This window comes from Piliocolobus tephrosceles, chromosome 12 (genome assembly GCF_002776525.5).
Source record: "Piliocolobus tephrosceles isolate RC106 chromosome 12, ASM277652v3, whole genome shotgun sequence".
Taxonomy (NCBI): domain Eukaryota; kingdom Metazoa; phylum Chordata; class Mammalia; order Primates; family Cercopithecidae; genus Piliocolobus; species Piliocolobus tephrosceles.
In genome coordinates this window covers 82,033,978-82,059,366 of record NC_045445.1, presented here as the reverse complement: position 1 = coordinate 82,059,366, position 25,389 = coordinate 82,033,978, and the positions used below count along the sequence as shown (strand labels likewise).

Below are 25,389 nucleotides of genomic sequence, written 5' to 3'. Positions count from 1 at the left end.
CTAAACCTCACTCAGGGATGAGGCATCATGGGGGAATTTCAAGAGTTATCATCTGTGTTGTGTTTGCCCAGATACAAAGGCCCTACTTCTTTCTGTGGCCAGGGTCTTGCCCTATCCCCTACGTCCTGCCTCTGCTCCTCATAGCACTATACTTGGGCCTCTGTTAGCATGCTGTTGAATTTCACTGAAAAGGCATCCCTCGGATTCCCTGGAGAAGCCTCTCCTTCTCCCAAGTCCCAGCCTGAGGCCTCTCGTCTTCTAGGTGAACAACACCAATCTGCAGGATGTGAGGCACGAGGAAGCTGTGGCCTCACTGAAGAACACATCTGATATGGTGTATCTGAAGGTGGCCAAGCCAGGCAGCCTCCACCTCAACGACATGTACGCTCCCCCTGACTACGCCAGCAGTACGTACTCATCAGCCCCTGTCCCTGGCCTAAAGCTCTGTCCCCTGGTTTCTGGAGGGGAAGAAGTTCATACCCCTTGTTAAGAGAGGCCAAGCAGCTTTGCTCAGTGGTGGCACTGTAGCAGCCAATAAGGTTTATCTGAGGTGCCATTATTATTAATTGAAAACTTTGCCCAGTGCCCCACTGTGAAGACTTGCCATAGAGTCAGCATTGGCAATTTTTGACAACTTCTATGGACAGTGAATTTTAAAAAGAGGAAAAAGAGAAGCTGCAGAGGATAGTGCACAGAACTGAGTCCGGATCCTAGGTCTGTCTTTGTTTTTTTGTTTGTTTATTTGAGACAGAGTCTCGCTCTGTTGCCAGGGTGGAGTGCAGTGGCACGATCTTGGCTCACTGCAACCTCCGCCTCCCAGGTTCAAGCAATTCTCCTGCCTCAGCCTCCCCAGTAGCTGGGACTACAGGCGCCTGCCACCACGCCTGGCTAATTTTTTGTATTTTTAGTAGAGACGGGGTTTCTCCATGTTGGCCAGGATGGTCTCAGTCTCCTGACCTTGTGATCCGCCCGCCTCGGCCTCCCAAAGTGCTGGGATTACAGGTGTGAACCACCGTGCCCGGCCCCCAGCTCTGTCCCTTAGAGCTGGGTGCCCTTACACAAGTCCCTTTCACCTGTTTTTTGTTTCCTCTTTGGCAAAAAGGAGCTAATGATGTATGTGCTGCCTTCCTCATAGGACTGCTGCAAGGATCAAATGAGATCATGGATGAGAAAGCCCTTGGAAAACTGTATTAGGCTATAGAGATGTGAGGGATTATTATTAGTCACACCTCTAGTCATGCCTTTCTTTGTAGACTGCCTTGACTTCAGCTCTTTCTAAGACTCACAGGAGTGAGCCAAGGATTTAGAAAGGGACTGCGGAGGAGGAACCCTGGGTGGCGGGTGGATGGAGTGGGGAGGTGCGGCCTGAGGAATCACCATCCCTTGGTCTCTTTTGCACCTGAAGTGGGGTGTGGGGGAAAGTCCTTGGCGGAGTTTGGGGTACCTGCCTCAACCAGTCTCTGAACTTTTGTCTCCCTTTCTTGATTCCAGCTTTTACTGCCTTGGCTGACAACCACATAAGCCATAACTCCAGCCTGGGTTATCTCGGGGCTGTGGAGAGCAAGGTCAGCTACCCTGCTCCTCCTCAGGTTCCCCCCACCCGCTACTCTCCTATTCCCAGGCACATGCTGGCTGAGGAGGACTTCACCAGGTAAGACCACTCCCGCCCCCACTCAACATCCCATTCAATCTACCCAGAAATTGGGGAGGGGAGGAATCCGTTTCTCCGTTTCTGGCCGGCCACAGGCTCCTTGTAGTATGGAAAAGAAGAGGATAAGACCCTCATCACTCCCGGCTTTGGGGTCCAAGGCCCTCTCTCAGGCCTTGGGGACCTAGAGAGGGACAGAAGTGGCTGCAGGGACAAGTTCTACCATCAGGGGGAGTGCCGAGTGAGTGGCCCCGGTCCAAAAGTGCAGATAAAGAAACGATGGGGTGGAGTGTTTAGGGGGCTGAGGAGGTGAGGGCAGCGGAGTTTCCTGCCCTGAGATAGTTGCAGCCCGCTCTGCTGCAACCATTTCAAATTAGGGAAGAAAGTAGTTCAGCCGGTGAGGCTGGCGGGACTCTGACCGGCCCGGTGGCCTCGCCGGCAACGGCCCCGCCCCGCCCCGCTGGCGGCGGCGGCGGCGGCGGCGGCGGCGGCTGCGCGGGGCCTGGAACTGGTCGGGCCGGCCGGGGTTCCGGGGGACAGGTTTGCAGGGTGGGGCCCGGGAGGCTGGCGGGCAGGCAGCAGTGGAGCCGGAAGGGTAGGCGGCCGGGGGAGAGACAGAGGAGCTATGGAGAGGGCCCGCAAGTTCTCCAAGGGTCCCGGCTTGGCCACGGGCTTGGGCTCCGCCTCCGCTTCGGCCTGGAGGAGGGCTTCGCAGAGGTGGGCCTGGCCGCTCCGCTCCCTGCGGCCCGGAGGGGATGCCAGGTAGGAGTGGAGGGCTAGGAGCAAGAGCATCCGGAACTCAGGGAGGGAGCCTCGCCCCTGAGACTGGGAGCAAGAAAGGAAGAGTCTTGCTTGGGGCTTTGGGCTCTTCCGAGGAAAGATGCTTGTAACAAGTGAAGGCGGTGGGCCGGGAACGTGCCCTGGGAGTTGGGCTGCTGGCACTGTGACCTTTTACAGAGGGCTTCGTTAGATGTGGTTAGTTTTACTCGCATTTTTCATGTGCTTGTCTGCTCTCTTCAGTTTGGCTTCTAAACTCCTTTTGGGAACCTGGGGTCCCCCTAAGAAGCCAGGCGCTGCCACCCCCTGGGACTACATAGTGTTAGCTGCTGATTAAATATGTTGTTGGGGCAGCAGGTAGGAGGGGTCATAGTTGATGGGTGAAATTTTGAGACTGCAGAAGAGTATCTGTGAAGTAAGTGTGCACTTCGTGTGGATGATGAGTGCAGTCAACCCCAGGGTGACTCCACCGCCCCTAACTGCTTCCTCTTCTTGTGGTCCAGGGTCCATCACACGGATTGGTAGGATAGGAGTATCTGGGAAGGAAGAGGACCAGTGAGTGGGCTCTGAGGTTTGGTCTCTGAAGTTCAGGGTAGGAATTTGTTGACCCGAGAGAGTAGGGGACTGTCCACTGGGAAGTTGACTGCAAGCCCTTGGAAAGAAGGGAGGGAAGAGGAACTGAAACTTGGCACCTGACAGAACAGCAGCCAAGCAGGTTTCAGGAGACAAAGGGAGGCTCTGGGTATCATACACAGGGAACCACATCCTTACTCCCTACAGCAAGTATGGACCTTGTTCCAGGCTGGCCCTCAAAGGACAATAGTCCGTATCTACCTAGTCCTTACTCCTCCACTCCTTTCCCACCAGAGAGCCCCGCAAGATCATCCTGCACAAAGGTTCCACAGGCCTGGGCTTCAACATCGTAGGAGGAGAGGATGGAGAAGGCATTTTTGTCTCCTTCATCCTGGCAGGAGGCCCAGCTGACCTGAGTGGGGAGCTGCGCAGGGGAGACCGCATCTTATCGGTGAGGAGACAAAGGAGAGGTGGGAGGATGGGAACTGTGCCAGTGTAAACTGGAGAGCGAGAGACCTTACTTCCTCCGAGGAATGCTTCTTGAGATGAGGGGAGGGCTAGGGACTGGAGAATACTTATCTTGTTTTTGTAGACATCCTTAGTGACAGGGACCAGGACCAGACTTATCTTTGAGGAGGAAATGAATGCCTCTTGGATCTTAACCCTGATTGGCATTCGACCTTTATGAAGATAATTATTACACTAGAGATGTCGTATCCTTTAGGCCTTGTTTTAGGGGCAAGGTTGGAATATTGGGAAAGGCGTCTAAGCAGGCTTAGGGGTGGGGTACCCATTTCCCTCACCTAACTGCTAGTGCAGAGGACCCCCTTTCTTGCTTTTGGGGTGGCTCACAGCTTCTCTCTTTGGACAGGTGAATGGAGTGAATCTGAGGAATGCAACTCATGAGCAGGCTGCAGCTGCTCTGAAACGGGCCGGCCAGTCAGTCACCATTGTGGCCCAGTACAGACCTGAAGGTAGGAGAAGGGAAGGTGGGAAGAGATGATGTGGGGGAGTTAGACTTACATTATGTGTTGGCTTTTTGCCATCCTAGGTAACAAAGCCACTTGACCAGGTCCCTTCTACCCTAGGGCAGTAACCTCTTCCTCTCTCCTTTTCCTTCTGGATAGGGGTTGGTTTGGGCGGCTTGGAAGCATCAATTAAGGCTGTGCTCAGAGCCTGCTGATGTGGGCTGCAGTGCAGGAGAAGGCCAGTAGTGGGCAGCAGCCTACGGGAAGCAGCATCCAAAGATTAGGGCGATTGGAAAAAGAGGAGGGGGCGGAGGGCCCACAGGAGAAGACAGGGAACTGTGTTCCCTGGAAGAGGAGAGCAGCTCTTGGTTAGAAGGACCTCAGGTAGAAGAGATCCGACCTCTTAAGTGATCTTGGGCCAAACCTCTGTGACCCCCACTCCCCTCCCCTCAAGATGACCGTGAAAGACCCATAAACGCGCTGGAAAGGTGATATCATGCCCTTGGGATAGGCGAGCTGGAGTCTACTCCCTCCCCTCCGGGGGGCCTTCTTTGTATTCTCAGTGAGCAGCCCTTGGCTGGGGCGAATGGGCGGGGCTGGTCATTGCAAATAAAGGCGTTTGATTGGCTGGGGCCAACCGAGGCCCAGGTGCCGAGGTGAGCCGCGGGAAGGCGCGCCCTAGCCTGCGGGCGGGTGGCGTGGCCATTGGCCGGCTGAGCGCGGCCTCCAGCCGCATGCCCCGCCCCCTGACCCAGGAGGAGGGCGGCGGGTGCCCCTCCTTCCCCCACTCGCGCGCCTCAGGCGTCTCCTCCTCCTCCTCCCTCCTTACCCCTCCTCTCTCCTCCCCTCCTCCCGCGCGCCCCGCTTTGTGTCCGTGGTCTCCCGCGCGGGACGGAGGGACTGGCTGGAGCTGGCGTTTTCTCAGCACTAGACCTGGACTCCGACCCGGCGCCAGGTGAGGTGGGGCGGACGGGGGTCAGGCCCCCTCGCAGTCCCCCCTAACCTCTCTATGGCTCCGTTCTCAGCCTCTTTTCCAACACTGCGTCCCCCAACTCTGCCCTCTCCCCCGAATGCCTTCGTTGCGTGCCCCCAGCCTCCTGAGACCCTCCTCAGGGCCCCTCGGAGCGCCGCGCGGGGCTCTGCTCCCGCTCACCCCACACTGGGCCCAGTCTGGCCTTCACCTCTTGGCCGTCACCTCTCCCCCACCGCGAGCTGTGCCCCCTTCTCGCCCCAGGGCCTCTGTCCTGTCTCAGCCCCCTTCCTGCCGGCTGCTGCGCCCCCAAGCAGCTCCCTAATCCCTTGCCCCAGAGGAATTTTCTAAATCTTCCCCTCCCCCAAAACCCATTTCTCCACCCAACCTGGCCACCTCTGAGAACAGCCGCGAACGGCTTGGTATTCTGCCCCCTCCCTTTTGTTTGCAAGGGATTCGTACCATTCCCGACTTCTTTCGCCTCCTCCCCTTTGTCGCCTAGGGCTGCAGCGCCTGGGCTCCTGGGACACCTAGGCCCTGTGGGCCGGTTACTAAGGTGGAAGGGACCGATCTCTCCCTGGCAGGTGCTCTATTTCCGCGATGAGAGGGGGAGAGGCTGGGAGCCCTGTCGCCAAGCTGAGAGGGATGGAAAGCGCCTACCTTTGTCCTTTCCGTTCCTCTTCCCCCATGCTCCTTCAGTGCCTCAAGAGCCTGAAGGGAAAGAAGAGAGAGCCTGCGACCTTTTCCACGAGGCTCTTCTGATCGAGGACAGAAGTGTAAGGAGGTAACTCACAGGAGAGAGAGCTTGTTGGTCTGAGGTAATGGGAAAGAGGGATTCACATAGACACTTTGAGTCATTTCTCTCCTTGTTTGGTTTTCAGCTTACTGATGAGGAACACACCTTAGGGTTATTGTTTTTTTTATGATTTATGTGTGTGCTGTTCGCTTTCCAGTACAGAGCTAACTGTCGGATTTTTATTAGCAACTAATATTTTTGCATTTCATGCCCACAACTTAGACAACACAGGTTCTGCAAAGGAAATGGTTTTTCTTGCATATTTGTGTGTGTATGTTGTAGGAGAAATTGATGTTTCTTTCGGTTTTGCTCTCTGATGTTGGGCACATGGAAACAATACTGTGAATGTGTGTGGTGGGGGGATGCTGGATACTAGTGACTACATATTTCTATGACTTGTTGGGGGAATGCAACTGGTTTGCATAAAAAGCTGCAAGTTGTCCAGGGTAAGGGGATTCCTGCAGTGTTTATTGCTCTCTGAGCATATTTCTGAGAGTTTATAATGTAGGTTGAGGTGCTGTTTTATGCTAGTTCTTTCTACCACTTGCCAAATAAGGCCTTTATTCTTTTAGGATTTAGGTGAACCACTGTTGTTAAGGCTCTGCCACCCCAATCAATCTTACTTCCTCCTTTGGTTTGGTAAATCCAACAAGTCCCCAACATGCAAAAGCTTTTTTTTTATTTCCCCCTTTGAAAACAGATCCCTGGAGACTGGTCCAGAGGGACTGTCAAGCATTCTGTGTTGGGCTCTAAATTTTCTTTGATAAAGTGCTAGTTTTTAAAAATAAGGACTCCATGTTGATCAATTTATAAATAAGTGTGGTTCTTCAGAGGATTGCATCACGGTGGGTATTTACAAAATGAATAATCCAAGTACATGTATGGCGGTTGGCAAGAGACTTTGCATGTGATTGGCCGAGTAAGTGTTCATTACTTGAATTTTTTTTCTTCATGTGAATGTGAGAGCTGGAAAGGATCGAGTGGTCCAATTCCCCATACTGAAACAATGACAAGAGAACCAAGATATAACTTGCCTAAGAAGGGAAAGTTACCGAAGGTCAGCATCAGAGGGTCAGCAAATCAGCTTAATCCTGAGGTCTACTAGTTGGGACCGACCATGCTTGTGAACATCTGAGGAACCTAACACCTAGTTAAAAGTGGAGGAGCAGCAAGAAGGAGACTGGGGAAATAACAGAGGAGAGATTAGGAAGAGTGTAAGGGAAAGAAAGATGGACATGCAGGGGAAGGTTAGAGTGATCTCCATGGTGGCCTCTGAGGTGCCCTTGCCAAACCAGTGCAGCCTTTACCTAGATAGCCTTTAGCATGAGAGCTTAAAAAATAGGTTTGACTAATTAGAACAATCAGAGTAAGACAATTGGTCTCCTTTTTAAAATGGTGTTGAGATAGAAGTCATTTACCGTGCAGTTCCCTCATTTAGGTATATATTTCGGTGGCTTTTAGGTATGGTTGTGCCTCCATCACCACAGTAAGTTTTAGAACTTTTTTTGTGTGTGCGTGAGACAGTGTCAGGCTCTGTCGCCCAGGCTGGAGTGCAGTAGCACGATCTCGGCTCGCTGCAACCTGCGTCTCTCAAGCTCAAGCCATCCTCCCACCTCGGCCTCCTGAGTAGCTGGGACTATAGGTGTGCGCCACTACGCCTGGCTAATTTTTGTATTTTTTGTAGAGATGGGGTTTTACCATGTTGCCCAGGCTGGTCTTGAACTCCTGGGCTCAAGCATTCTTCCTGCCTTGGCCTCCCAAAGTGCTGGGATTACAGATGTGAGCTACCATGCCCAGCCTAATTTTTGTATTTTTAGTAGAGATGGGGGTTTGCCATGTTGCCTAGGCTGGTCTTGAACTCCTGAGCTTAAGCAGTCCACCCACCTCGGCCTCCCAAAGTGCTGGGATCACCGCTCCCGGCCTAGAACATTTTCCTTACCCCTCTTTTAATACATAAAAGGTGTGCAAGCATTAAAAAGATGATGGGTTTAGGACAATTGCTTCCTAATGTTCCTCCCCTGGACACTTAGGAGGTTGGTGGCAACTTGAGAATGCTCTGTGAGATTCTTTTTTTTTTTATTTGTTAATTTATTTATAGAAACAGGGTCTCACTATGTTGCCCAGGCTGGCCTCGAACTCCTGGCCCAAGTGATCCTCCCACCTCGACGTCCCAAAGCACTGGGATTACAGGCATGAGATGCCCAGCCAAGATTCTTTCATATATCTGGTTTGCTTAATGTGGGTTTAACCCATAATGAAGTATAGGAACTGTTTCTTTCTATTTGAACTTTGTATTGTGCCTAGCATGGGTGCTTTACAGGTGTTTTTTATGATGAGGCTTTGGAAAATATTAAAATAGAAATAGAAATGCTAAATCATAAGATACCACAGTGAGAGATGCTATTTAATGGTTTCATTCCTGATTGCTCCAAACGGTTGTAGACACAGCAACCCTACCTGTTAGCTAAAAATAGCATGATGTTCTTGGACATGTATAATACTGCTTGAAATTCAATTGAACATTTAAAGAACTGGCTCTTGGCAAAGGCTCTCTTAAAATCTATTCTAAAATGAAAAATATTTTTCTGTGACTTGTGGAATTGTCCCACCAAGGGAAGGATGGGTTATGTGTTAGAACATTTTGAGATCTACATTTTCCCTGTAGTGACTTTATGTCAACCTCTGTTTATAAACTGATCTAGTATTTTTCTTGAAAGCTCTTTCGTCTGTAGAGTAGAAACTGATCTCAAAAACAGGAGGTGAGCGGGAAATTGGTCATTAAGGTAGCCTAAGTGGGAAATGATCCTTTGTGACCAGTCTTTTCGGGAATGTAAATCCAGGCAGGCTTGGGGGTACAAAGAGTGAGAGAGAATGGGAGTATTTCTGTAAGTTATTTTAAGGTGTGAATAAGCATACTTTTACCATGGAAACACCTTTGGGTAAGGCCTGGAAGAGTTAGAAATCAGTGAGGATAATAACTTGAAAGCATAAAAGGGATATTTTCCCCATAACATTTAAGTAACCATTCCATCTCCCAGTTTTTGAGAATGAAGGATGTAAACGTAACTGCTATCCTATCAGCATTGAAAGCACAAAGTTGAGAGTATACCAAGGCAGAGAATCAAAGTTCTGAAATTCCTACTGCCATCCTAAAAGAAGGCAAGGTAAGGAAGAAAGAAAATGATTTCCTATCAACAGCGTTTGTACACTGTGAACAATTTGAAGGCAGCGTGTAAAGGTTCCAATTTCTCCGCATCATCCCCAACACTTATTGTTGTCAGTCTTTTTGATTCTAGCCATCCTGGTATGTGTGAAGTGGTATCTAATTGTGGTTTTGATTTGAGTTTTCCCCCATGGCTAATGTTGCGCATTTTTCATGTGCTTATTGTTTGCTGTTCACTTTTGTTTTGCTTGGTCCCCTGATTTGATTCTCTTGATTCTCTCTCTGTTTCCAAATTGACTTGAGACCAGAGCAAGCCAGCTATGTTATTAGGCAACTAGAAAGAACCAGGAAGATAACAGCTTCTCACTCTGACTGCTTTGTGTGCTGGAGGGGTTTAAGGCTTTGGGCATAGATAATTTTAGCTCAGGAATGCTGATCTGATAAAAATGATAGGGCCCACTTTTTTTTTTTTTTTTTGAGACAGATTCTCGCTCTGTCACCCAGGCTGGAGTACAGTGGCACAATCTCGACTCACGGCAGCCTCCGCCTCCCAGGTTCAAGGGATTCTCCTCCCTCATCCTCCCAAGTAGCTGGGATTACAGGCACCCGCCATCATGCCCGGCTCATTTTTATATTTTTGTAGAGACGAGGTTTCACCATGTTGGCCAGACTGGTCTTGAACTCCTGACCTCAGGTAATCCGCTCGCCTCGGCCTCCCAAAGTGCTGGAATTATAGGCGTGAGCCACCATGCCCGGCCAGGGGCCTACCTTTTTAACAAAAAATTGCTGATTGAGATATAATTCACACGCTACAACGCACTCATTTAAAGGGTACAACAATTTTTACAATTTTTAGAGTTGTGCAACTGTCACCACAATCAATTTTAGAACATGTTCACCCCAAAAAGACGCCCTGACCCCATTAGCAATCACTCCTCATTCCCTGCCCCCTGCCCCCCACTTCGTCCCCTAGCCCTGGGCAACTACCAATCTACTTTCTGTTTTCATAAAGTTGCCTATTTTGGCCAGTTCATATAAATGAAATCATGCAATATGTGGCCTTTTGTGCTTGGCTTTTTTCACTTAGCATAATGTTTTCAAGATTCATGTGTGTTATAGCATGTATTAGTACTTAATTCCTTTTTCTTTCTTTTTTTTTTTTTTTTTTTTTTTTTTGAGACAGAGTCTTACTCTGTCACCCAGGCTGGAGTGCAGTGGTGTGATCTCAGCTCACTGCAACCTCCACCTCCCAGGTTCAAGAGATTCTCCTACCTCAGCCTCCTGAGTAGCTGGGACTACAGATGTGCACCGCCATGCCCAGCTATTTTTTGTATTTTTGGTAGCAATGGGATTTCACCATGTTAGCCTGGCTGGTCTCAAACTCTTGACCTCAGGTGATCCACCCACCTCGGCCTCCCAGCCTCCCAAAGTGCTGGGATTACAGGTGCGAGCCACCGTACCCGGCCACTTGATTACTTTTTATGGTTGAACAATATTTCATCCTATGGTTATGCCACATTTTGTCTATCCATTCTTGAGTTGATAGACGTTTGGGTTGTTTCCACCTTTTGACTATTGTGAATACTGCTGCTATGAACATTCATATACAAGTTTTTATGTGAACATGTTTTCAGTTCTCTTAGATGATATATACTTAGGAATAGAATTGCTAGGTCATAGGTAACTTAGTGTTTAGATTTTTGAGGAACTGCCTGGCTTTTTTAAAAAGTAGCTACACCCTTTTAGGCCCAGCCCTGTTCTATATACTTAGAAGAGAAAAAAAAATTAAGTTTTCTTTTCAGTTTTGCCCCCTGGAGCTGAACTTCATATGTGTGTGTTTGTTTTGGGCTTTTCTTTATTCCATGTAACCCAAGGACGTGGTGCTAGATTTAGTAAAGCACTCTGTATTTAGCTGGTCAGGTGCTTTCTTGTCTTCGTTAGATGGTTTGAGGCAAAATCCTAGGAGCTTTGGTGTCCGTAAAACATCACTTCTTTCTGATAGGGTAGAATTATTAGAATAACAGTAATGAGAATTAGTTATTTCTTTGTTTTAAATTTTTTTTTGAGACAGAGTTTCACTTTTGTTGCCCAGTCTGGAGTGCAATGGCGCAATCTCAGCTCACTGCAACCTCTGCCTCCTGGGTGCAAGTGATTGTCCTGCCTCAGCCTTCCAAGTAGCTGGGATTACAGGCATGCGCCACCACGCCCAGCAAATTTTTTATATCCAGTAGAGATGAGGTTTCATCATGTTGGCCAGGCTGGTCTCGAACTCCTGACCTCAGGTGATCCACCTGCCTCAGCCTCCCAAAGTGCTGGGATTACAGGCATGAGCCACTGTGCCAAGCCTGAGAATGAGTTATTTCTTACTTAATTGTAGCTTTTTAGGATTTCTCTTTTGTTTAATATGTTGCTTGTTGAAATCTTGACTCTGATATTGACACTATTCCTTTGTTTAAAGCTTTAGTCTTATATTCCACAATAGGATAATTGTTTTTTGTAAAATATATTGGTTTTGTTCCTTTTATGTAAGAATGTATATATGTATGAAACATATATATATATATATATATATAAAATCTTGGCAGAGGAGCCAAGGCCCTGGGTTCTGACTTAAAGTAGCTGAATGATCTTAGACTAGTCAACCTTCCTCTTAGGGACTCAGTTTTTTAATCTATAAAATGAGGAGACTGTGCAAAATGATCACTAATGTCTAACTCAAATTCTGTGTCAGATAAGTGGTAGTGAGTTGTGAATTCAATTTACAAGTTCCTATTTGTACCTGGACTCTTTTTTATTGTTTAAATTAGGGATGGGGTCTTGTTGTATTGCCCAGGCTGGTCTTGAACTCTTGGACTCAAGTGATCCACCCACCTTGGCCTCCCAAAGTGCTGGGATTACAAGGGTGAGCCACTGCACTCAGCCCCTTTTTTAATTTTAATTTTAATTTTATTTTTTTATATAGAGACAAGGTCTTACTATGTTGCCCAGGCTGGTCTTGAACTCCTGGGCTCAAGGAGTCCTTCCACCTCAGTTTCCCAAAGTGCTAAGGTTACAGGTACTGCACCCAGCGTAGACTTTTATTTCCTTCCTTCCTTCCTTCCTGCCTTCCTGCCTTCCATCCTTTTTTCTTTTGGCTTGCCTTGCCTTTCTCTTGCCTTTCTCTTTTCTTTCTCTTTTCTTTTGTCTTGCTTTGTCACCCAGGCTGGAGTGCAGTGGTATGATCATGGCTCACTGTAGCCTCAATTTCCTGAGCTCAAGTGATCCTCCCACATCAGCCTGCCAAGTAGCTGGGACTACAGGTACATACTACCACACTCTGCTAATTTTGGTATTTTTTTGTAGAGACTGGGTTTTGCCATGTTGCCCAGGCTGGTCTTGAACTCCTGAGCTCAAGTGATTCCCCTGCCTCCGCCTCCAACAGTGCTGGGATTACAGGCTTTGAGCCACCACCCCGGCCAAGACTCAGAGTCTTGAGCTAGTAACAGTCTTGCTTTTATGAGGGTCTTGTCTTCCCCTGGTGAAATGGACTTTTGTTTATTTTTTGCTGAATTTAGGTATCTTTAAAAAAGCAGGCTGGGTGTGGTGGCTCATGCCTGTAATTCCAGCACTTTAGGAGGCCAAGAAGGGTGAATCACTTGAGCCCAGCAATTTGAGACAGGCCTGGCCAAAATGGTGAAACACCATCTCTACTAACAATACAAAAATTAGCCAGGCGTGGTGGTGCACCCCTGTAATCTCAGCTACTCAGGAGGCTGAGGCAGGAGAATCTCTTGAATCTGGGAGGCGGAGGTTGCAGTGAGCCAGGATGGCACCACTGTGCTGAAAAAGCAAAGGCCCTAGAGATTTTATGATCTTTCTACTTGATGAAATTAAGTGATAAAAAATTTGACTAGACCAAAAGAAGAAAATTAACATATTTTTTATAAATATGTACATTAGGGGCCTAAGTAGACGTCCTTTGGATTTTCAAAAAGGAGAGAATTTTGCAAATTTTGGGTTAAATTCCAGGGTAGATTAAGAGTTGTTTTGTACATATTCAGAAAAAGAAGTGGTGAGCACTAGGAGCTAGTATTGGTTCACCAAGGACAAAAAGTCTTGTCAGCCTGACCAAATTTTCTTGATGGACAGGGTTAACTGGGTTGTAGATTAGGGAAATATGGTAGATGCACTATATTTATATTTCTGCAAGGCATTCACAAAACTTCTTTGGGTCTACTTTTGGATAAGATGGCTGGGTGATAATAGTGATAATATGTTTAACTGGACTTGTCTGGAGCTGGTTAAATGGATAGTCCCGGAGGAAAATGATTAATGAAGCCAGGAGCAGTGTGGAGAGAAGTTTCTAGTGCATGTGTGTCCTGGCTTTGTCCTTGAGCCTATCATGTTCAGTCTGCTTTCCCATTCTCTTCAAATTATATTTTTCTCCTGCATTTAAAAATATATTACATTTAGATTTGTAGAAAATTGGAAAATACAGAAAAATACAAAGTAAAGTAAATTCAAATCATCTGTAAAACTATATCCAGAGATAACCACTGTTGTATGTGTATATTTCTGTGTATTTCCCTCTAAACTTTTATATATTTATATTACATATATCATATCATATGTTTGTATCTATCTGTTTTAAGAATGAGATTATTGGCTTTAAGCAGTTTTATGTTCTTCCCATTAACTTAACATATGTCATGAACATTTTCCTAGATCACTATATATTTTTTGAAAAAGTGGTTTTTAATAGTTAAATAATATTTCATCATGTGTGTGCCATAATTTGTATAACCATTCTCCTGTTGGTGAACATTTAGATTATTTCCAATGTTTTGATATTACACAAAACATTCTGATTAATATCCTTGTATACAGTTTTTGTGAATCTCTGATTATGCTCTGAATAGATTTTTTTAAAGTGGAATTACTGGATCAAAGGGTATGAACATGCTTAAGGCTTTTGATGTATTTGGCCAAATTAGCTTCCATTTCCACTGACAGTATAAGAATGTCTATTTCAAGATCCTCACTAACATGGAGTATTATTTTTTAAGACAATTTCTGCAAATTTGATAGGTTAAAAATGTTATTTAATTTGTATTTTAATTTGTATTTCTTCTGTTAATAATAGAGTTGAACATTTGTGTGCAAGTGTTTCTTGGTCATTTTTGTGTGTGTGTGGATTGCCTGTTTATACTCTATCCCCATTTCTCTATTGGGGTGTGTTCATCAGTTCTTACTGATATATAAAATCTTTAATATGGTTAGAATATTAATTCTTTGTCATATATATTGCAAGGACTTCTCCCAGTTTATAGTTTGCTTTCTTTCTTTTTTTTTTTTTTTTTTTTTGTGATTTAGTCTTGCTCTGTCGCCCAGGCTGGAGTGCAGTGGTGCGATCTCAGCTCACTGCAACCTTCACTTCCCAGGTTCAAGCGATTCTCCTGCCTCAGCCTCCCGAGTAGCTGGGACTACAGGCGTGCGCCACTACACTCGGCTGATTTTTGTATTTTTTAGTAGAGAGGGGGTTTCATCACGTTGGTCAGGCTGGCCTCGAACTCCTGGCCTCAAGTGGTCTGTCCACTTCAGCCTCCCAAAGTGCTGGGATTACAGGCGTGAGCCACCGTGCCCAGCCTGTTTTTTTAATTTTATCTTGATGTACAGATGTTTTATATGTTTTTATGTGGTCAAATCTATTAATGTTTTGTGTATTTTGCCTGTGCTCAGAGGTTTAGAAGGGCTTTCCCTACCCGAGGGCAAATAAACACCATCTGAGTTTTATTCTAGTTATTTAATATTTTTGTTTTTGTATTTGTTATTTTTTTAGAGACAGGGTCTGGCTTTGTCACCCAGGCTGGAGTGCAGTGGCGCAATCATAGATCACCGCAACCTTAAACTCCTAGGCTCATGTGATCCTCCAGCCTCAGCTTCCCAAGTAGCTGGGACCACAGGCACATGCTACCACGCATGGCTAATTTTTGTGGTTTTTTTGTAGAGATGGGGTCTCACTGTGTTGCCCAGGCTGGTCGCTCAAATTCCTAGCCTTAAGTGATCTTCCTGCCTTGGCCTCTCAAAGCACTGGGATTACAGCCAAGAGCCACTGTGCCCGGCCTGTTTTTGCATTTAAAACCTTAACTTGCCTGGAGTTGATTTGTGATGTAAAGTAGGGTACTAACTTAGTTTCTTCCAAATGTTAATGAATTACCTCAGTACCATTTGTTAGATAATCCATCGTTTCTCTGCATTTTTGAAGTACCACCTTTATTGTAAATAAAATTATTTTATATACACACACAATTTGGACTTTAATATTTTACACTGGGATTATCAGTTACTGAAAATGACCATAGGTGTTTTGACAACTTAGATGAGAAGAGTATTTCTCCAGGTCCCATTTTCTGAGTTTCTTCCACAGAAACTTGACCTAAAGGAGATTCAGTTGAGTTTGTGATCCTGTGGGTGTGACAACTGTGAAGAATATTTGAATCCAGACTCTCCACTGACCTGGTAAAACATAGCAATTGGTTACATTAACTCAAGTTGTCAAACTTCATCATAAAATGTGTGTGTTTTAGTTAGTGCGTTATAGCATCTCTGTTAAGTGGAAAAGATTATTCTTAACAAGTGTACCCACCACCTGGAGAACAGGGAAAAGGTACAAATCTGTCTTTATTCTCATGTTTTTTTGGATGAGGTATTTTGTCTTGGTGGTCTTTACATATACTTTGGCTTATGGGTTGCAGGAGCCAAAGACTCTGTTAATCTTTCATTTGAATATGCTATATGAAATTCCTTTAAGATATAGAGAAGGTCCTATTTGAGGCTTTTACCCTGATCTGCTGGGTGATCCAGAATAGGTGAGAAGGCAAGATCCTGTGAATACTTTTTCTTAGTTTGATGTGAGATCAAGGCATTTTTCATTCCAGTCATTTTAGACCAGGTATTTTTTTGTTTGTTTGTTTTGTTTTTGTTTTTGAGATGGAATCTCACTGTGTCACCCAGGCTGGAGTGCAGCGGCACAATCTCAGCTCACTGCAACCTCCGCCTCCTAAATTCAAGCGATTCTTGTGCCTCAGCCTCCTGAGTAGCTGGGATTACAGGTGCCTGCCACCACGCCTGGCTAATTTTTGTATTTTTAGTAGAGATGAGGGTTCACCACGTTGGCCAGGCTGGTCTTGAACTCCTCACTTCCAGTGATCCACCCGCCTCAGCCTCCCAAATTGCTGGAATTACAGGAGTGAGCCACTGCACCCAGCGTCATATCTAAATTTGATAGGCAGGATGTTATTTTGTAACTTTTCCCTTTTATATCTTCATTTGAGTCATTTGTAGTCTATACTACATGCAGAATATCCTCTGTTGCTACCACTTGTTTCCTGTCTCTACAATATTTTCCTGCCTATAATCAAATAGAACCAAATAAACAATACAGGTTGAGAAACTGAGCACCTCTCAGCTTTCCAAATTAATAAAAAATGTCATTTTTAATTTTTGACAATTTTCCTGTCATTAGGGAGGTAGATGGATTTGCAAGCAGAGGCTTAGAGGAGAGATGGACTTGGAAGCTTGGGTGTGTGTCCAGTTCGCAATAGTGAACCTTGTAGTTTCAGTCCCCTTTGATGCTTTATTGGGCTGTTAAGTATATCTTGAAACCTCTGACATGTTACTGTTTTGCAGAAGTGGTTCATGGTTTTGTTGGTCAGTTTTTAGCATGTTTGGGCATGTGAAAGGAGAAAGTTTGTATTCTTTTTTTTCTCCCATTTGTTCCTGAGGAGCCAAAATTTGAGAATCACAGAGTCCAGATTTGTCCTGTCAGACCTCTATATCCAGTTGGCACATTCAATAAATGTTGACTTAACAGGGGTGCAGATCACCTTGAGAAGGAAGCAAAAACCACATCAAGGAGCTTATATTTTAGTAAACGACATCACCACTAATTCTGAGCACTAGAGTTTACAAGGGTGAGGTAGTGGAGGGTCTGGAAACTATGCTGGATGAAGAATGGTTGAGGAAATAACAACAGTTAACCTGGAGAAGACGTAACTTTTTGAGGACATTCTTGAGGTCATTCTGCATTATGGCTGATATCCCACCTTTTCCATGTCTTCCAGAAAAATCTCAGCTTCTTTGCCTTTGATCCTTTCTCACTCTACATCCAATCAGATGTCAGATTTTCTCCCCTCAAGCTCCAATATATTTCTTTTTTGTCTTTCTCCACTTTTGAAGGATCCAACATATTTCTTGATTCCTGTCTCTTCTGTCTTCATTGCCCTTATACAATGTCAGGCCTTTATAATTATTGTCTGTAGTAGTAGAAGTAGCTTCCTGTTCTCTGTTATCTCTCTCTCTGTGTCCTCCATTCTGTATTATACTCCCAGAATAATTTTCCCTCAAACCTAGTTCTAATTGTATTACTTTCCTGTTTAAACACTTAAACACAGTTCCCATTGCCTATTAAGAAAAGTCCTATCTCAAGCACTTATAATCTGGCCTGCAACCTACCATTACTTCCCCTTCCCCTGTTTGCACTCTGCCATCTACTCCCATTTTATTCAGTCGTCTTGTTCCAGACTTTTCCAACTCTTTGACCTTCTTTAAACTATTCCTTCACACTGTTTTGAAGGAAAGAACCCATCATGTTTTATGCTGTTTTAGACACGAAAATTAGGACCAGCTGGCAGAAGGGATGGCGCTGAACCAAAAACTTTTCTCGGCTGGGTACAGTGGCTCACGCCTGTAATCCCAACACTTTGGGAGGCTGAGGTGGGTGGATCACTTGAGGCCAGGAGTTCGAGACTAGCCTGGCCAACATGGTGAAACCCCATCTCTACTAAAAATACAAAAAAATTAGTTGGATGTGGTGGTGGCCACCAGTAATCCCAGCTACTCGGGACACTGAGGCACAAGAATTCCTTGAACCTGGGAGGCAGACGTTGCGGTGAGCCGAGATCGCACCACTGCACTCCAGCCTGGGTGACAGAACGAGACTTCTGTCTCAAAAAAGAAAAAAAAAGGAAAAGAAAAAAAAGAATTGGAGAGCTTCCCAGTATTGGACATGTTTGAGCAGAGGCTGAAGGGCTAGCTGGTTTGGATGCTGTAAAAGCAGGGGCTTCTTATGCTAGGGGCTGTGGAGGATACACAAACATAGAAAGCATGTGCTTCGTCGGTCAAGAAACTTAAATGTAAATATAAGACGCTGCACTTATTCTCTCCACAGTAGCCAAAGTGACACACATACCTGATCATGTCCTTCCTTTCCTTAAAATCATTCAATGGCTTCTTTTCATTGAGAAAGAATTTATCTTTTTTTTTTTTTTTTTTTTTTGAGACGGAGTCTCGCTCCGTCGCCCAGGCTGGAGTGCAGTGGCCGGATCTCGGCTCACTGCAAGCTCTGTGTCCCGGGTTTATGTCATTCTCCTGCCTCAGCCTCCCGAGTAGCTGGGACTACAGGTGCCCACCACCTCGCCCGGCTAGTTTTTTGTATTTTTTAGTAGAGACGGGGTTTCACCGTGTTAGCCAGGATGGTCTCGATCTCCTGACCTTGTGATCCGCCCGGCTCGGCCTCCCAAAGTGCTGGGATTACAGGCTTGAGCCACCGCGCCCAGCGAGAAAGAATTTATCTTAGGATAAAAGCAAATAACCTGTCCGGGCACAGTGGCTCACGCTTGTAATCCCAACACTGTGGGAGGCCGAGGCGGGCAGATCACCTGAGGTCCAGAGTTTGAGACCAGCCTGGCCAACATGGTGAAACCCTCTCTCTACTAAAAACACAAATATTAGCTGGGAGTGGTGGCAGGCGCCTGTAATCCCAGCTACTCGGGAGGCTGAGGCAGGAGAATCGCTTGAACCTAGGAGGTGGAGGTTGCAGTGAGCTGAGATCATTCCATTGCACTCCAGCCTGGGCGACAAGAGCGAAACTCTGTCCCAAAAAAAAAAAAAAAAAAAGCAAATAACGTTACCATAGTCTACAAGGCCTTATATGATCTGACCCCTGCTTACCTCTTAGTCTGATCTCCTGCCAGTATCCCCTTACATTCCTGTGTTCCATACATTTTATACCCTTACATAATGCTGTTCCTTCTGTCCGGAATGCTTTCTTCACCAGTGCCCTTTCCCTGGACTTAGCTTACATGTCACTTCCTCAGGGAAACCTTTGTTGAACTCCACCCCCCTCCCACGGGTAGGTTAAGTCACCCGATTAGTCTCTCTCTTAGCATTTTCTTCATCGCAGTTATCACAATTGTAATGAAATAATTGTTTGTTTTGCAATTGTAATTTCTAGGGACTATTTTGATTACCATTATATTCTCAGCAATTAGCACAACACCTGATACACAGTAGACATTCAGTAATTTTTTTTTTTAGAGATAGCGTCTCACTCTGTCACCTAGGCTGGAGTCCAGAGGTGTGATCATAGCTCACTGCAGCCTCAAACTCCTGACCTCAAGTGATCCTTCTACCTCAGCCTCTCAAGTAGCTAGGACTATAGGTGTGCACCACCATGTCCAGCTAATTTTTGAATTTTTTCTAGAATTGGGGTCTCATTATATTGCCCAGGCTGGTCTTGAACTCCTGGTTTCAAGCAATACTTCTACCTTGGCCTCCCAAAGCATTGGGATTACAGGTGTGAGTCACTGCGCCCAAACTTAGAAAATATTTGAATAAATAAATGAATGAATAAAACTTCTTGGAATGAGGTAGGAAAGATGGTGAAGAATGTAAAGGTTGTTTAGTGTCAGGCAGTGGGGAAGTATTTCAGGAGCAGGGAATAACAGGTAGAACTGAACAAGCTGTATTCAAGGGGTCCAGGCAGGCTAGCTCAAAAAGAAGACCTGTGTAATTGAGATGTGGGCTAGATAGGCTGGGTGTGATGGGAGGATGGTTGTAGCAGTCCTTGAAAAATTAGTTGACATATTAAAAGTAAAATTCTTTAGTGCTCATTGAGTCATTATAGATACTTGGACAGGGGGCTACAAATTCAAGCTTTAGGAAAGCTTTTCAAATAAGAATCTAATCTGGATTTAAGTCTGTAAAGCCTTGGGGCAGGAGACCAGTTAGAGAGAGAGAGCAGTGGCCCAGAGAAGAGATAATAAAATAGTCAAGGGAAAATTAAGACATGAAAACAACAGTAAGGCAATGACAATTAAAGGTATAAAGAAATAGATTGAGGAAGCAATTAGGAAGAAACATCAGCAAAATTTGAGGAAACACTGGTTGTATGCAGGGAAAAAGGGGTGTCGTTTAAAGTGTTTTTCTCCAAACAAAAAATCAATTTGTCCTCAAAGGTAAATTCTGCCTCCACTTCAGAAACAGAAAAAGTGCTAGAAGCTTTGGAATAGTAGTTTATCCTCAGTCAGAAGGGTTTCAGAATGTTGGGGTTCAATTTGGTAGTGCTAATCAAAAATTTTAATTTGCGTATAATTTGACTCTGCAGTTTCACTTCTAGTAATCTGTGCAACAGAAATGGTCAAATATACAGTGCAGGCTGGGCGCGGTGGCTCATGCCTGTAATCCTAGCACTTTGGGAGGCCGAGGCAGGCGGATCCCTTGAGGTCAGGAGTTCGAGACCAGCCTGGCAACATAGTGAGACTCCCATCTCTACAAAAAATAAAATATATAAAAAAAAAACCCCACAAATACACAATGTAGCATTGATTGTAATATTAAGAATTGTAAACAACTTAAATGTGTATCAATTGGAATATGACTGAATAAATTACGGTCTGTCCATAGTATAGAATCCTACGCAGCTATTAAAATGAGGTCTGTATACTGACATGGATGGTTTTTTGTTTGTTTGTTTGCTTGCTTGTTTGAGACAGTCTTGCTCTGTCGCCCAGGCTGGAGTGCAGTGGTGTGATCTCAGCTCACTGCAACCCTCGCCTCCTGGGTTCAAACGATTCTCCTGCTTCAACCTCATGAGTAGCTGGGACTACAGGCATGTGCTACCACACCTGGCTGCTTTTGTATTTTTGTAGAGACGGGGTTTCACACTGGTCTTGAACTTCTGACCTCAGTTGAGCCACCATGCTTGGCCAACATGGATGGGTTTTCATGATGTGTCAGAAAATGAAAAAAGCTTGTGTGTGAATTGTGAGTACATGTATATAAACCATATATGCATAGAAGTAAGTCTGGAAGGACACATACTAAAAATACCAACAGTGGTATCTTCTGGGGAGTGGGATGGAGAAGTGATACAGAATTTTTAAAAAGTGTAAACTCAGCAGCTTTCTTTGCAGGCACATAAGACTGTGGCATCTTTAGGGCTTTCCTTTCCCGAAGGATTTGCAATTGTATTGCCAAATTTTATTTTTGAGAGCTTATCCACTCTCTGGCCCCATCTTCCTTTTGAGAGACACTGCAGGATCCAATTCTGTAAGTTAAGAGCAGCAGCTCCAAACTTTATCAGAATCGCACTGATGCTTGTTAAAATGCAGATTCCTGGGCCCCTGCTCAGTAGGTTCTGATTCTGTGTATCTGGGATGGGGTGCCAAATCCTGATCTTTTAGAGGCACCCCAGCTTGTCAGTGACTGGGGCAAAACCCTTCTTTGGTACTGACCTCTGATTGTGCCCCCTCCCACTTGTTTCTCTGTGATTAACTGGGAAAAAGGAAAGAGGGCGATGACTGTATGGATATCTTTGTGGGTCACAAACAGTTGGGTTCATCTGAATGGGAAGAAACAAAGAGCAGTTTAGTAGACTTGAGATTTTAGTATACTATTAAGTGTTGCTTCTTTGAAGTGGGCCCTCTGGGTTAGAGGCTGGTCAGGTGGGCTTCCTAGGCGGTGACTTTGGCCTAGGAGATGTCCTCCAGCATTGGCTGTGATGGCTGTGTTAGTGACAAGTCAGAGGGAAGGAGGGAGCTTGGCGAGTCCTGCAGTCTTAGAATTGAGATGCTTTTTAAGGGAAGCTTTTGTCCTGGGAAAATGATACCTCTAATATTTAAGAAGAGGTAGTATCTAAGTCTATTCTAAACAGTTTTTTGTTAGAATGATTTTTCTTTGTTGTATACAAAGTCTGTTAATCAGCTGCCCATTGTGGGTTGTTAACATCTCAAAAGGGTGTTTAAAAATAATTAAACCCCAATTGCTTCCAGCAGTTAACCTTGGGAACAAAAGTAATTGTGAATGCTTCTTAACTACCTTTCTAAGCCCTCAGTGAAGCTGGCAGCCATCAGTTAAATAAACCATTAAGTTTATTAGTTTAAGAATAGAAGTGTCAACTTGGACACAGTTTTCTAATTTGCTCTTCATTTACCCAACAATCATTTATTCAAAGGCTGCTCTGCCAAGTAGACTTTAGATAAATCTACAAATAAAAGCCAGAGACTGATGGGGAGCTGGAACTCTAAGGGGATCATCCAAATGGAAAAAAAGTGAATAAAACACAATTTAATAAACTTGAAATTTTAGCAGCACATGTAAAAACAAAAAGTGTATGCCTTAAAGCAATAGCTTTGTTCTCTTTCTGTAGTCTATTTTAAGTGGGCCCTCTGGCCCAGAATTATCAGCCTTGGATTAGGAGCTTTGAGGAAATGGTGGTTTGGTGGTTGTTTTTTAAAGGATTTTTAAAGAAATGTAGTTACTAAGCAACCGCCATGACCTGCTGCTGAGTTGGAGTTCAGCGGGCAAGTCAATTCCAAAGAAGGGAATATATAAACAAGTTTCAAGAAGGGGAAAACATGGCTTAAAGATAGATTGGGTGTACTTTTTTTGTTCACAGTTCAATGCATAGTTCTTTGTCTCTTTTATTTATCTTCCCCTAAGAAAGGGCTGCCTCGTCAGAAATCTTTGTCTCACGCGGTTCTGCCCATAGCCAGTGAGCTCAGAGGAGGGCCAGAAAGGAACGAATGAGAAACAATCCCCACCCAGTGTAGAGGGCCAAACCTTGGGGTGGGGCCAGCACCCAGGCGGTCTCCAGAGGTAGACTGGCCTACTGCTGTGCTCTATGACAGTCCAGGGCTTCTGTGACAAATTGGTCACTACCCCCTACCTTTAGGTTGGGGCGCCTCATTGATATTGATGGGTTGCCGTGTAACCCTCAGAACAGGAACATTGTCCAGCTGTTGTCTCTCTACCCACCGCCCCCCTGCAACATTTAATGGGTGAGTCAGTGACTTAACTGCTTCCTCCAGGATTTCAGGAACAGGAGTAGGTAATGAGGACAAATCACCATAACACCGGTGTGTGATGAATGAAAGAGCGCACGAATTTAACCAGTTGGTTAAATTGATACCACAATGAACAAAAGAAACTTTGTTGAGAGGAGGTTATTTGCCTGACTCCGTTCCTTCCCCTTTAGGCTTTAGCATTTCCCCTTAACACCCAGTTGAAGGTCAGTCCGGTTGCTTTGCCGAGGGAAGGGGAGTGTCAGGTGCTGGAACAGGTGTTTTGTTTTCTCCTGTAGAGTCATACGGACTAGGTAGGGATGCTTCTTGCCAGCCCTCTATGGTGCACGAAATTGCTTTTGTGGAATTTTTTTCCTCTGGACGTGTTTGTTTTTTAAAGCAGTTTCCCAGCCTTCAACCCCTACTATAAATTTTGGCTTCCTTTAAAGTCAGCTTGTCATAGTGAAGTGTGCCTGTTTTCCAGTATTTCCACAACCTGTGGCCTTAGATATACCCCATTTTATGTGGCAATTATAGGCCTGGAAAATGTGTAATTGTGTGTTTGGTAAGTGTGAATATTGTATTTTAAATATCCTAGGAGAATGTCACAGCAAAGCAGCCCTATAAAAAACCTTTTATAATAATTGTACAGCTAGAGTTAATTTTCTTGTATCAGGTTTTCTTAAATTGGGTATAAACCTGTATTACATTTCCAGAGTGATAAGGCTGTTTCCGGCTGTTGTGATGGTCTCACTGGGCTATAAGGTTAGGGATGGACTTACGACCTCAATGCCTAGATGATTTTGGAGGTGAGAGGTGTCCGCCGACTTCTCGGTTTGGGAGAATTTATGTTTTAATGTATGTTACTGAAGCCAAAGAGGCTATTGGTTAAAAGGAAAATAACTCAGCAGAGCTTTAATTCTCCTCATAATGGTTGTTACGGTTGTGAGGTTTGTTTGTTTTTACCTCTGTACTGGGTTCCAATATCACCCCCCTTCACCCCAGCCAAAAAGTCATCCTGAAAAAATTGTCTTCTTGCCTAACAATGATATAATGACCTCAGGTCCTTTCCAGCCCCTCTGCTCTGCATCTCAGGGCCATCTGTTCTCTGCAATCCGCCTTTTGGGAAAGTCTCCTTTCCCATCTGCTCTCCTTGGGCCTTAGTGTCGGCTCTAAAGATTTATAAAGGTTGCACTGGAACCTCTTTCCAGTTGTTATTTTTTTAAAGGATCAGTGAGATTTTGAGGCAGGTAAGAGCTTTTTGCATTTGACCTGCCCAAATGCTACTCCCTTTTCAGGTGCATTCTTTCCTTCTGTTAGTCTGGGGCTGAAGGGACGTCTGTCTTTCTGTGCTTAGGAGGAGGGACTTTGCTTATCAAAGCAAAGACAGAGTGGGCTGGCTCTGGCTGCTTTTAAGCCAAGGGGCCTTCTGGCTTTTTGGCTGCTGGCATGCAAGCTCAGGGGAGCTCCTTGAGTTCATTCTTTTCCTGTCTTTTCCCTTGTTTCCGCGACAGAATACAGTCGCTTTGAATCGAAGATACATGACTTGCGAGAACAAATGATGAACAGCAGCATGAGCTCTGGGTCTGGGTCCCTCCGAACAAGTGAGAAGAGGTCCTTGTATGTCAGGTAAGTTGCCCTTCAGAGCACTAGCCCTCGTGCTGGACGAGGAGAGCTCCATGCCAACCCAGCCCTTCTTATTTAAGTAGTGAGCTAGGGAGTATGTACTCCCAGTACTAAAATAACGATTCTCACTGTATGCTTAGGTTGTGTATTTTATGGTCAGTGTCTCCTCCCTTTTGTGAGCTGGCTTCTTCCTTTTAGCTCATGAATGACTCAGTATGGGAAAATTTCAGTTTGCTATAATTGTAAAAGACTGTTAGGTGATTGTTGCTAGTCAGCATTCAAATATCAGTCAAATGTTCAAAGTACTTTGCTTGCAATCTGTGCTTTGAGGGGAAACTTGCCACCCTCCCATCCCCTTCCATGTATGCAAGATAGACATCAGGATTTGTATCTGAGCATAGCAACTATCGCAGTGTTCTGGTACAGGGTCTGTTTTAAGAGACCAAAGAACTGACAGGTTGCTGCATTCTGGATGTTTTATTGTGATTCCATTTCCCCCTCACCACCCGCTGCACTGGTCTGCTGTATCTATGAATCATGGGATGTATAGTGTATGTGCCCTAGGAAGAGGGAGGGGGTGGAGGGAACAGATAGGTAGCATGGAGTATATTGCTGCTGAAAGCTATTCCAAGATATTTCCAAGGTTGAGCTTCTCTGACCCTTGAGGCATAGCATAATACTTTGTCAGGTCAAAGTACAAATCTCCTGGGGAGTTGGAGTGCCAAGCAAATACTATGGACTCCTCATAGAATTAGGGATAGCTTCC

The 25,389-nt window shown here is 45.2% G+C and overlaps 1 protein-coding gene and 1 pseudogene across 1 annotated transcript in view; both read left to right on the top strand.

Annotated features, from left to right (window-relative positions):
• The window catches only part of DLG3 (discs large MAGUK scaffold protein 3), a 30,443-nt gene extending 5,813 nt beyond the window's left edge, over positions 1 to 24,630 (top strand). The window contains exons 6-10 of the mRNA XM_026451790.1: positions 263 to 407; positions 1,492 to 1,651; positions 3,293 to 3,449; positions 3,870 to 3,972; positions 24,512 to 24,630. Of these exons, the coding sequence (XP_026307575.1) occupies positions 263 to 407; positions 1,492 to 1,651; positions 3,293 to 3,449; positions 3,870 to 3,972; positions 24,512 to 24,630 (684 nt within the window). The remainder of the gene's footprint in view (positions 1 to 262; positions 408 to 1,491; positions 1,652 to 3,292; positions 3,450 to 3,869; positions 3,973 to 24,511) is intronic.
• On the top strand, positions 503 to 664 carry LOC111536136 (annotated as a pseudogene).
• Positions 24,631 to 25,389: the final 759 nt, after the last annotated feature.